This window comes from Pelobates fuscus, chromosome 1 (genome assembly GCF_036172605.1).
Source record: "Pelobates fuscus isolate aPelFus1 chromosome 1, aPelFus1.pri, whole genome shotgun sequence".
NCBI classification, from domain to species: Eukaryota; Metazoa; Chordata; class Amphibia; order Anura; family Pelobatidae; genus Pelobates; species Pelobates fuscus.
In genome coordinates this window covers 180,947,954-180,961,038 of record NC_086317.1, presented here as the reverse complement: position 1 = coordinate 180,961,038, position 13,085 = coordinate 180,947,954, and the positions used below count along the sequence as shown (strand labels likewise).

Here is a 13,085-nt window from a genome sequence, read left to right as displayed (position 1 = left end):
AAAAAACTGTGGAATCCTGGTATACCTATGTGCTGTCCAGAGAAGTCTGTTCAGAAGTGGTCTTCATGGAAGACTTGCTTCCAAAAAGCCATACTGCTGATGTATGCGGAGATATGCATAGCTGAGGCCAAGCGATTCGGCTATGCATAAAAACAAAGAAACAGGGAAAAATTACAACAGGTGCGCTGGACTGATGAATCAAAGTAATGTTTGACGGCAGCAGAATTCAATGTGTTTGCTATTGTGCAGGAGAGTGATACAAGTCCGAAGATCTACAGGCAATGTTTGTGACTGTATTCAAGCAAATATAGTTGGGGATTTCGTCAGGAATGAATGGTTTCCTCAAAGTACAGGCAGATACTTATCCATCATGCAATACCATCAGTGAGTCATCTTAATAGCCACAAATAACCCTTAAGGGCTTTCTTACATCTATAACGGTGTTAGACAATTTCTATAACTAAATTGTGTTTTTTATGTGGGTCATCACCCTTGCAATGCATATCACATTTCCCTTATTTACATTTTATAATGATGTTACTATGTAACATAAAATGTTTAAGACCTGGTCCTGTGAATTTAACCTTATTTCTGTCTCTTGTACAGATCAATGATGTCAAAGGGGATCTTTTCAGCTGTCCTTCTACAGACTCCCTTGCCCACTGTATCAGTGCTGACTGTCGTATGGGAGCTGGGATTGCTTTGCAGTTTAAGAAAAGATTCAAAAGAGTTGAAGAACTGAAAAGTCAAAGTAAGTCTTTTTTCCAGGAGAGGGGCACAGTGCTGCTTGCTGCAGGTATTAGTTGTACATAAAACTGGTATCTTCCATGTCTTATTGTCAAGTTAAAGGAATCCCTATAGTTTTAAAACCAATATTTAGGTACCTGCCCACCTTTAAATAGCATTAAAATTCACCTTTGTTCCAGTGCTGGCTCCGCCCCAAATCTGCCTCCTTTACTGAGATCATCAAAATTGACTATACCAGCCAATCCAATGCTTTTCCTATATATTTTAAATCCATGCATCTCTACAGGAAAAGTTCAGCGCATCCATGCAGAGGGTGTAGACTCTGTACGTTAGGAAGTGTGAATGACTGCCACTAAAGGTGTTCCTAGGCAGTAATATAAACACTGACTTTGCCTTTTCTCTGAAAAGTTAGTGTTTACTTTAAAAAGCATGCAGGGACATGCTATACTCACCAGGACAACTACATTAAGCTTTAGTTGTTCTGGTGACTGTTGTGTCCCTTTAATTATTATAATGTTCAGTGCCCAAAACGATTTCCTACGTGTGCATACAGGGAGGTGTATATTATTAGTGTGTGTGAATTAAGAAGCTTTATTTGTGTGTTGGTTTAGTGTGTTTTAATATAGGGGTTTATTTTCACTCTAATCCATGTTACTTGGAACCAAAACCAGAAAGCTACATCTCATTAGATCATGAGTTCCCTACCCAGTCCTCAAGTGCCCCCTACCAGTCCAGGATTTAGGGACTATCCTGCTATGTCTAAAGTGTTTTATTTATTTATTTATTATTTCTTTTTCTTAAAACACATCAGACAAAACTGGATAATCCCTAAATCCTGCACAGTTAGGGGGTACTTGAGGACTGGCTTGGGAACCACTGCATTAGATGTTGGATGTGGGTAAGCTTGAACTTGGTTTAACAGAGATTTTTAAGCTTTGGTAAAAGATAAAACTTACCTGAAGATTACTTCCTTCTATTGCTGCATGGTGTCTTGGACTCAAACGCTTTGATCGTTATTTTATTTGTTGTATTCCACAATTTGAGATGTGAACACTGGGAAATCTTGGATGTCATAACCGGTGTTTGTACTGTTAAAAACCTGAAACATAAATTGAAATTTCTCCTGCATTCACCCTCATGTTATCTATTCCTCTTCTTGATGCTTATTTTCTATTCTAGAATAATAACTAATTCCAAAGAACCCCTTCTAAAAGAGGAAAAATGGTAATGAGCAAGTCCATAAAAAAATAAGGAAAGTTTATTCAAAATTGGACACACTTGTTTTTATTTTTTTATTGAAATCAGAATTATTCAAGGACTCAAATAATCGGTAAAAAATAATAATAAACCCATCACGTAACAGAAGGAAATATATACATATGGAGTCTCCTAATTAGGTCTATGGGGTGAATATAGAGAGGACATGTTTAAAATCCCACAAAGAAAATGGCCCGGCAATATAAACCACAAATGATCTTTAGAAAAATAACAGAGGACTGTTTTAAAAAAAAAAAAAAAAGCTACTAAATTAATATAGATACTCACTGGGAATCAAAATATTGGTCTGTCTTGATATGATACTTATAATTATATCAAAGGCATTAGGCATTGATTTTTTTTTTTTATGTTTCTTTACATGTACTCAAAGGACCACTCCACACATATAGAGCACTTCACAAACAGCCTGCAAGGTTTTCTTCCACTTTCTGTTAGCTCCCTGCAGCTAACATAAGTGGCTGGAGAATTCTACTTAAGCACAGCTGCCTTCAACCGCTTTGCTGACCACTGTTGCAGCACATTCGCAAAGGGCACAGATTTATAGGCTTCTAATTATCTCCTTTAAGTCTCTTCCTGTAGCTTTTACAAGCTCTTTTAGATATACTACAAGTATAAATTTAATCGAATATATATATATATTTTTTTATTTATTTAATTTTTTTATTTTTTTTTTGTGTGGAGTGTTCCTTTTAATATTCCTATGTATTTCTAGATAAGAAGAAAGGTGATGTTGCAGTTTTGGAACATGGAGGAAGATATATTTACTACCTGGTAAGACAAGCTAATAAGATGTTGGACAAAAAGGGTGGCAACTAGGGAACAACAAACTTGGAGTACAGAAAAAAGACCTTACCAAAACAGATTCAGTTATACCAATACATCTCCTTTTATAATTTCCACACTTTATCAAAGGAATTAGTAGTGATAATTATTTATTCCTCTAACTTTATCGTTTATCCACATAACTCGTACTGTACAACATATCTGTGTTAAAATCTAGATAGCATCTGACAAAGAAAGTACTCATGAGGGATAAGGGTACACATACGCAATATATTTAACTGTTAAGGGTTGCCATTCAACCAGCAAGTAAAACAAATTTCAAGACGGCATGCATTGCTACAGTAGAAGAATAACTCATGATTGAAGACCCCTAGTTTACGCAAAACGTCTTACTGCAGGCCATGCTAGTAGAACATGACTTTTTGGAGTTAGATTTTTGGACGTTTGTTTATTACTGTTTCAAGAAGAATATGGTATGTACAGTATATGTTATTGGATAGTGGAAGAGTCTGAGGCCAGTGTTTGATGTAAACTGTGTGAACTATTAGAAGTGATTGTTATTATACTGATTTTTTATATATATATATATATATATATATTTTTTAGTTATTCATGCTTTTATTGTAGCAAGTATGGTTACATACATGGGTTGTGGAAACAAGGTTTACATAACGTTACAGTTAGTGTGAATTAGATTTGACAAGTCAAGCTTATACATGTTTGGCGTATAGCTGTTTTTTTGTTTCATGTTTCACGTTGCTCATCAAAGTCCATCCATTCTTGGTGGCCCTAAATAACAGTATATGCAACTGTCTCAACTTATAACCAAAATGTTGTCAACTGAAACCGTAGTATTAATTTCCACCCCCCTTATAGGGTTTTCCTCTGCGTACCCTTTCCTAGCTTGCGGCCCTCCCCCTATCGCCTCTTCCCTGTGAGATCTGTGCCAGGGATATCCCCCCGTTCCCTATTTAGGGGGTACTCGATACAGAGTGCTGTCGGTTTTGTGTTTTCCGCTTACTATCTAATTGCTAGTTGCATATGTGGCGTTTGTCTAAGCAGTGTTCCCCTCTAGCGTGTGGTTCTCTCTGTCTCGTTTGTTCAAAGTGTTCTGGCTTTGTCCCCGTCCCCCCATTTGTTGTGGCGTGTGTGGTATTATCCCCACTACCCTCCATGTTGGAATTAGTTCCCTGTGTGCTTTATCGTGCCGTTCTCCTCTGCTGTGTGAATGTCCCGTGTTTGTGTGTCCGTCTGCTTCTATTGTCTTCCCTCCCTTCCTCCCCCCTCCAGCCTAGTCAACCTCTACACCTCCGACCCCCCTCCCCTCACTTGTCCCGAAGCCCGTCATCATGTCCCAGTGGACACCTCCGCTTATTTTACTACTATAATCTGCCTAAATTAAATTGTTGAACAGGGGCAGCAACCTTCCCTAAAGAGACATGCATTACTTGGCTATTATTTATTTAGATATTTTTTTTTATCCAGCAAACAAACACTTTGACCCCTTAAGGAAGAATTGGGGAAGCACTTAAGGACACATGATGGGCTGGGTCCATCATGCGTTAAAATTAACCCCAGATTGCCACAATTGCGGCAATTGTGGGGTTAATGTTCTTGACAGACACGGAGACACACTGCTGTGGGCAGTTTCACCCGGAATCAGAGCGATCCCACGTGCTGCAGTGAAAGTGCACAGAGACAGATCGGTACTTGTCTGTCTCTTGCTTTAAAGAAAAACAGGTTAGTTGTAAAATCCCATTCCTCCTCACCCCTTTCAAATACAATTTAACCCCTTCCCTGTCCTTTGATTAATGTCTGCAATTTATTTAGTTAGTTAAGTATTTGTAAAACATTAATTATTTAGCTAGGGAGGTTAGCAGTTTGTGTAGAAAATGGGGGATTTACGTTTAGGCTTGTTAGGTGTTAACAGTAAATAAAAAATAAAAAAAAGTTTATAAAGTATGTAACTTTTAAAAAGTTTAAACATAGTTTTAAAATATTAAAAAAATTTGTTAAAAGCAAGAATTTTTTGTAAAAGTTTACTTTTTTTTATAAATTAAAAAAATGTTTTAAAAAAAGGGAAAAAATTCATATTTTCTCTACACTTGGTACAGGCTAGCGAAAAAATGATCCCACACTAAGGTTCAAAATATGCCTTTTGAATTACCCTGGTATGCCTTTATGGGGTAGTGGAATATGTAGCCTGCTCAAATAACTCCAAAGTGGGGTATGGAAACAGTGTAAAAAAAAACCGAAAAAAAAAAACCTGCAATGGCTGTGTCTGAAATGTGCCCCTTCAAGTCCACATATACCTGGCAAAGGTACATACAGTGGTATTGCTGTACTCGGCCAACTTTGCTGAGCAACATACAAAGTATTACAAAGCTGTAGCACACAAAAGGTTTGCAAAATATACAGTACAAACTCACTGTGTGTCAAAATGGCAGAAAAAAAATTCTTATTACCACTACACTTGATACAAGCTAGTGGGAAAAATTATCCCACGCTAAGGTTCAAAATATGCCTTTTGAAATACCCTTGGTTGTGTTCTTTAAGAAATAGTATGCCTTTTTGGGGTAGTTGGAATAAGCAGCCTGCTAAAATATTTCAAAATAGAATATGGACCCATCAAAACCATATATTAAAATTCACACTTAAAAATCTGAAATTGACAGGTCTCTTTTACAGCACTGTAACTTCACAAAATTGTGTCTGTGTCATGCTCCCTGACATTTCTGGCCATATACCTGCTTCCAGTCTCCACTCCAGTGGTTCCAACGCCGGCTGCTGTAGCTCCGCCCTCTTATGACAGGACAGACGCGTGCATGCCGGCGTCATGGCCCGCCAAAACATCCGTACTCGACCGTTTTGGGGGCGTGGCTACCAATTTAAAAAGCCAACCTATAAAAGGCTGGTTCACACCTAGGACTTTGCCTTGTTGTAGTTATTTTCTTAGTTCGCAATAGTGCTTTATATCTGGTTGTTCTATTTGGTACTTCGTCTAACTGACTACTCTCCATTCTCCTAATATTGACTCGGCTCACGTACCTCGAATATCCTAATATCTGGTTTCTTGACTCTGCTTGTAGAAATCGTTTTCATGATTTCTGACTCCCTGCACCTTGGCTTGTTCTTAACTTTTCTCTGTACAGGAATAGCACACAACAGGTTTATGAAATGCATATTACAAAAACAGTGTTATATGTGTACATGCCAAAATAGAGAAAAAACACAATTTTACTCCAATATTTAGCAGAGATTGACAATGAAATGGCTACGTAAAAAGTGTCAAAATAACCTTGGGTAAATAGCCTTTGAGGTCTACTTTATATAAATATATACGTTTGTGTGGCAATTTTGTTTTCTGTGATGGGTATTAAACTTCCAGTACAAACATACCAACTTCTAAAATTGTTTCACATTGAAATTTTATTTTAGAACTTGTAGTTTGTGACCTGCAACTTTTAAAATTACCGTATTTATCGGCGTATAACACGCACTTTTTTCCCCTGAAAATAGGGGAAAAATCGTGGGTGCGTGTTATACGCCGATATCCCATAATTACTTACCTGTCCTGAAGCGTGGGCCGGCTTCACAGCGCGCACCGCGGTACAGGAACTTTAATTTAAGGTTCCGGTTTCCGGCGGGACTGAAAGGAAGTGTGCACAATAGTGTGCACACTTCCTTTCAGTCCCGCCGGAAACCGGAACCTTAAATTAAAGTTCCTGTTCCGCGGTGCACGCTGTGAAGCCGGCCCACGCTTCAGGACAGGTAAGTAATTATGGGAGGGGAGGAAAGTACACTATGGGAGGGGAGGGGAGGGGAGGGGGAGGAAAGTACACTATGGGAGGGGAGGGGGAGGAAAGTACACTATGGGAGGGGAGGGGGAGGAAAGTACACTATGGGAGGGGAGGGGGAGGAAAGTACACTATGGGAGGGGAGGGGGAGGAAAGTACACTATGGGAGGGGAGGAGGGGAAGTACACTATGGGAGGGGAGGAGGAGGAAAGTACACTATGGGAGGGGAGGGGGAGGAAAGTACACTATGGGAGGGGAGAGGGGAGAATACTATGGGAGGGGAGAGGGGAGAATACTATGGGAGGGGAGGGGGGGAGAATACTATGGGAGGGGAGGGGGGGAGAATACTATGGGAGGGGAGGGGGGGAGAATACTATGGGAGGGGAGGGGGGGGAGAATACTATGGGAGGGGGGAGAATACTATATACTATGGGAGGGGAGGGTGGGAGAATACTATGGGAGGGGAGGGGGGAGAATACTATGGGAGGGGAGGGGGGGAATACTATGGGAGGAGGGGGGAATACTATGGAAAGGGGGGAGAATACTATGGAAAGGGGGGACACTATGGGATGAGGGGGGAATACTATGGGATGAGGGGGGGAATACTATGGGATGAGGGGGGAAATTTCCTGGAATTTCTTTCTAAAAATGAGGTGCGTGTTATACGCCTGTGCGTGTTATACGCCGATAAATACGGTAACTTAAAATCCTACACATATTATGTACTCTGTAAATGAAGACACATAAACTAATTGATTTTAAATTACTTTTTCTAAGCTGGACATGTTATGCACTCATTATTATTGCCAAAACGACTTTTTCCCATTATTTTGCTTTTTATTTTTTTATTTTTTTATATAAATGAGGACTTATATATGTATATGTCACATCAAATTAAAGCTCCTTTTGTCGTCTAAATGGTCTATAACATGTGTTGGTACAATAAATTAGAGAGATGCAAGTTGAACACAAAATGCAAAAATTGGGGGGCGGAGCCAAGCAGCCCAAGACGTGCTAGGCAAGAGCTCCCACGCCTGGGAATCGAAAACGGGGCATCTTACCCAGCCATTAAGACCCACTAACCGCAGACCACGACAATCGTGACCGGGAGGGGCCGCCGCATCAAACGGTGCCTCTCTCAAACCCTAACTGATATGCCGAGGCTTGAGGCCTACCAGACGCTGAGCCACAGAGAGACGGCCGCTCTCCGGGCACAATAACGGTAACCAGGACCCCGACAAATCACCCCCTCCTCCCCCCCAGGACCGGTGGGGAATATCCCGGTCCAACTACCCAGACTAAGACGACCAAGCTACAAAATAACCCTGGGTTTACAGCAGATAAGCAGAGACCACAAGGCCCAATCAAAATGGCACTCAGACCGACAAACTCCCAGCGACTGGGCAGCAGACTTCATCGCCAGGTTCAAGGCTGTTTGCAATTGTTTCTGGACAAGCCTGGAACAGAAACACAGTGCCCTACCACCAACACTGGGCCCAACATACACAGGGAACGACAACTTGGCAGAGGGGAGGACTCCACAAAACGCAAAATGGAGACCCAAATGGGTGCAGCCCCCGACACAGGCCCACTCAGCATCGGAACCACAAGAGGTGAAATGTACCCAAGCAACCTACGCTGGCGGAAACACCTGTGGAGGCCCAAGAATGCAGCCCGACGCAATCACAAGCGGAGACACCGGCCACAGACACGACAGCGAGGAGACCGGAGAAACAGGGGGACACCTATGCCGACAAAGATTGGCACCTGCCGCCCTGATCCTACAGGAAAAACCCTAGGACTCCCGAGACTTCTAATCCGTGGGAACAGGCCACTACTGTCCAAGCAGTCCCCAGGCTGGAGGAACCACCTGCCACCACAAGGCTGCACAGCTCCCCACAGAGAACTGAGCCCACCTGTGAGTAATGGCCCCATGAGACAGCGGTCACTGGACTAACCTCATGGGGTGCACAGCGGGCTCCGGACGGGAACACCTTCGCCCCTCCTGGCTGTCAGGTCTACCCCTGTCAGGCATAGGCTAAAAGGACACCATAATGCAACCTGCCAGCCACAGGGAACTATGGCCATATCAAGCAATGGTATCTTGCCTATGTTTCATGCTGGCTAAAAGTGATAGCATTAACATGTTTAATGCTTGCAAACAGGAATTTCTCTCATATGTTCGTTCAGCCAGTGATATCTTACCTATGTATAATAATGGCAACCAGTGACACCTTTTCTATGTGTAATATTGTCAACCAGAGTTGTTTTATTAATGTCATATGCTGGTCAGATACTTCACAACCATGGCGAGTTATATTCGGTTATACTGTTTTTATTTTCATCTTATGCAGCACCACCCTCAACCACAACCTGTGTGTTTAACTGTTTCATTGTCGCTGCACGTTTAAGTCTGCTATTATATCAAATTTCTCCAAGGCATGCGTATTATGCTAACCATATGTGAAACCAACCGTGTACCTAAACTACTGTTCTAGAAATCATATTAATATTATAAAAATGTGCCTGTATATCGAATGCCATGACATGTAATGCCAATGTTTACCTACTCTACCGGATGTCGCTGTTGTGGCACACACCGGCATTTTGTTCATCTCGTGTACACCCAAAATAAAGAATAATAAAAAAAAAAAATGCAAAAATTGCTTGTGTCCTTAAGGGTAAGACAAACTTCTGAAGCTGTGTCCTTAAGGGGTTAAACAGTTCTACAAACCAAAATAAAGCATGAAAAACTTTGAAAATTATGTAATAAACATTTACAAACTTTCTATTAAAAAAAACAGATTGTATTGCATGCCTTTTGGGCATGCCTCTCAGCTTGGGAAGTTTCATTAGCCTTTACCTCCCCCCCCCCCCCCCTTACCTACCCAGCTCCGTTTCAGACCAGTTCACTAATGAAAGAAGTAGGGCATCCTTGTGCAGAAGCAGGAGAGTGAAACACAATACTGGAGCCTGCTCTTCATGATCCCAATGATCAGACTCCCTCACTTCTCCCTTATCAGGATGTTGCAAGGTGAAGAGATCAACTGTACGTGTGTAAATCTGTCAGCTATGCCCGATGCATTTTTTTTTCAGCATTCCTAGGTATAGGGCACTGGTTAGATCGGTGTCCCCCTGTGGTGGCTGTGAAAAGCATAAGGAAGAAGTAGCCGGTAAATGAGAACCTTTTTTTTTTTTTTTTCTTTTTTTTTTTTTTTTGTCTGAAAAGTAAAGCAACTGTCTCAACTTAAAGCTAAAGCTTTGTCTCAAAGTGAGGCATGTCCCTTTCAATGAAATGTAATTTCTAAGCCTTTTAAACCACTACTGGCAATTGGATGCCTAACAGAATTAAAGGCTGTCTTTGCCATTTAAAATTAGAAGTGAGCATATGTGCTTCTGTAGTGTAGCTCCACTACCCCAACTAGGTAACTCCGCTGGCTTCTCCTCGTAGCTGGAAGAAGTGCTGATTGATTATAACTTTTTACCCCAGTAACTAGACGATACATAATTCTGGGAGTACAACTGATTTTATTGAACCAAATGCAGCCTTTTATGCACAGACCCCCAGCATGGGGTCTCCAATCAACACGTACAGTGCCTGTCCAGTTGCCTTTGTGTCCTGGATATAATTGAGTTAGCCTTCCCTTGAGAGGATTATCTCCCGGATATAGAGGGCATAACATAAAATACCCCGAAAATAAGCAGGAAATCCAACACATCCTATATCCACGGATAGCTTTTGATACAAGCGCCAAAGTTGGCAAAATAGTGGCTTGATCCATGGAGAACAGACAAATCGCCACCGTGGTAGACATTGTACTGGCCGATAACAAAGTTCGTGCCAAAATTAGTTCCAGGATAGTGTCCGTTCGGCCGGTCAATTATTGGAATCTGCTGCGGACAAACAAAAGGGACCTCCCCTTGGTTCTCAGAGAGTGATTGGTCCTTTTAGTCCTTTGTACCTCCCCTCCAAATAGAGCTCTCCTGGCATGACGGGAAGTGGAGTAAAACATAGGGGCAAGTTGACTGGACATTGGATAGGGATGCGGCTGGTCCGAAGTTCCACATGCTTTGGTGCTTGGTCAAATGCCTGTGAAGGTAGAGGCGCTCTTAGGTGTTAAGCCTAAGTGATATAGCTCTCGCAGGGAGAATTAAGTTTTAAAATAGTCCATGTTTCACCACATTCTACTTACCTTAAACATGCCTAGAGAGCCTCAATTTTTAAGGGATTTACTTTAAATCCAAAAATTGCATTTGTTTCACTGCTCACTGTTATTTCATTAATGTCTGGAGTACACTGGATTGCTACTGCCAAAGCAAATAAGGTGAAAATGGACAGCCCTCCCAGGTCCCAAATTTCACTGGACACTGTGTAAGGATGTCTCTTGTCCTACTTCAACTGACACTATTGGCGCAGTATAGAAAACCTGAATCAATAACAAGAAATGCACCAAACCACTCCAACACCATCCTCCGTTATCCCTATTCCACACAGGCCTTCTGCACAACCAAATATAAAAGTAACTGGTGGAGCCTCGGAGCTCCTTGGACCAGGTTCGAAGCACTGTGTAGCCCATCAGGAACTTCAAAGGGAAGTCCTGAGAAGTAAAAATATATTCAATATGGAAATAAGCATACTGTATATATGATTAAAATGTATAAACCTTTTCACTTTTATGGAATAACCTCCAACCAGCAACTTGGTTATTTCTGTGTCTTTCTGCTCATCCATATGACTACTACCAACAAATACAACTGCCTAATCCGAAGTTCTTTATTTCTATTGGCTTGTGTGAGACATAAAGAGCATTGTGTTGGAAACATTTTCCCACAGACTTTGGTTTTAGAGTGTGTGTGTGTGTGTGTGTGTGTGTGTGTGTGTGTGTGTGTGTGTAAATTATATGTGCACCAGTACAACTTTAGTGCACTTTTGCCTCAAAATGTCATACAAATCTTTATAGCTTTTGTATGAAATAATTTTTTTGCAGAATGTTGCACTATAAGCCTACCTCTTTAGCCACACTTCGTCACTTCAGAGAAATACTTCCTTAAATGGACTCTGTAGTCACTATAACCATTTACGTAATCTCTTTTAATTGGTTATAGTGCCTCTGGTCCCCTGGCACTGTCCATCTATTCAGTGTTAAATCGCATAAGAGCAGTTTACTCTGTGTCAATGGCAACCCACAGTCTGGCCTTTTCTGGAGGTGTGGCTAAGGCAGAGATTACTCACTTCCTCATTGTCCTACCCCATTCATATCATCAGTTGGAGCTCTAATTGGCTGAGAGTGTCAGCTGACTGATTTAAGCCTATCACAGTTGCCCATTGCTGCTCAAACTAGTACTTCCTCTTTAACCAAAGCAGCACAGATGGGATGGCTCTCATTTAGCATTAAAACATAAAAACTTTTAAAAACGGTTTAATGCTGAATGTAATGACAGAACCAGGGGACTCAAGACACTATAACCAGTTTAATGAAATTAAACTGACACAATGCCTAGAGTGTCCCTCTTAACAACAATTGTATGCACACAGTTCAACCACTGACATTACTGAGATCTGAACTATAAAGCAAACCTGCATGAAGAGAGAAGACACAGGGAGACCTATGGCCTTAAATAGCCCCAGGTAGACTTCAATTGGACTAAGCCAAAAATGGTGTATACTGCCTATGTACTTTAGTTGATGCAGATCGGCTTGGCATCAAAACACAATGCGGGTGTTTGAGTGCACAAATAGTGTGTGTTCTGCACTTGGCACTTGGTGTCAGGGTAGGATTGGTCACGTAAAATATAGTGCTGGAATGATGCACAGCACCAATATGTGTGTAGGCGTCAAGAAGATGCAGTAATCATGACATTCTCTTTATTTGTGTTCATGAGGTAGATATATAACTCTAATGTATCATTTTAACCCCTTCCCTACCACAGATGTACCTAATACGTCTGCGGCATTCCTTAATACTTACCCAATCGCCGGCATTCCCCCGCCGGCGATCAGTGTTGCTCCCAGTCTGGGGGGGCTGCCTGACAGCCCCAACAGTCCCCCCTCGGCAAATTAGGCTCCCGCGGGCCATGGTGATCGCTCTGAGAGAGGCGTCCACAGTGCTGCCTGCAGGGGGACTGCCTAATCTGACAGGCAGTCTCCCTGCTTCTGTTAAAATAAAATTAAAAAAATGCTAATAAATGTAAAAAAAATATATATATTATACAGTTGCAAGAAAAAGTATGTGAACCCTTTGGAATGATATGGATTTCTGCACAAATTGGTCATAAAATGTGATCTGATCATCATCTAAGTCACAACAATAGACAATCACAGTCTGCTTAAACTAATAACACACAAAGAATGAAATGTTGCCATGTTTTTATTGAACACACCATGTAAACATTCACAGTGCAGGTGGAAAAAGTATGTGAACCCCTAGACTAATAAAATTAGTCTCCAAGAGCTAATTGGAGTGAGATGTCAACCAACTG

The 13,085-nt window shown here is 41.4% G+C and overlaps 1 protein-coding gene across 1 annotated transcript in view; it reads left to right on the top strand.

Annotated features, from left to right (window-relative positions):
- The window catches only part of OARD1 (O-acyl-ADP-ribose deacylase 1), a 39,004-nt gene that overhangs the window by 13,798 nt on the left and 12,121 nt on the right, over positions 1–13,085 (top strand). The window contains exons 3-4 of the mRNA XM_063453139.1: positions 607–751; positions 2,738–2,796. Of these exons, the coding sequence (XP_063309209.1) occupies positions 607–751; positions 2,738–2,796 (204 nt within the window). The remainder of the gene's footprint in view (positions 1–606; positions 752–2,737; positions 2,797–13,085) is intronic.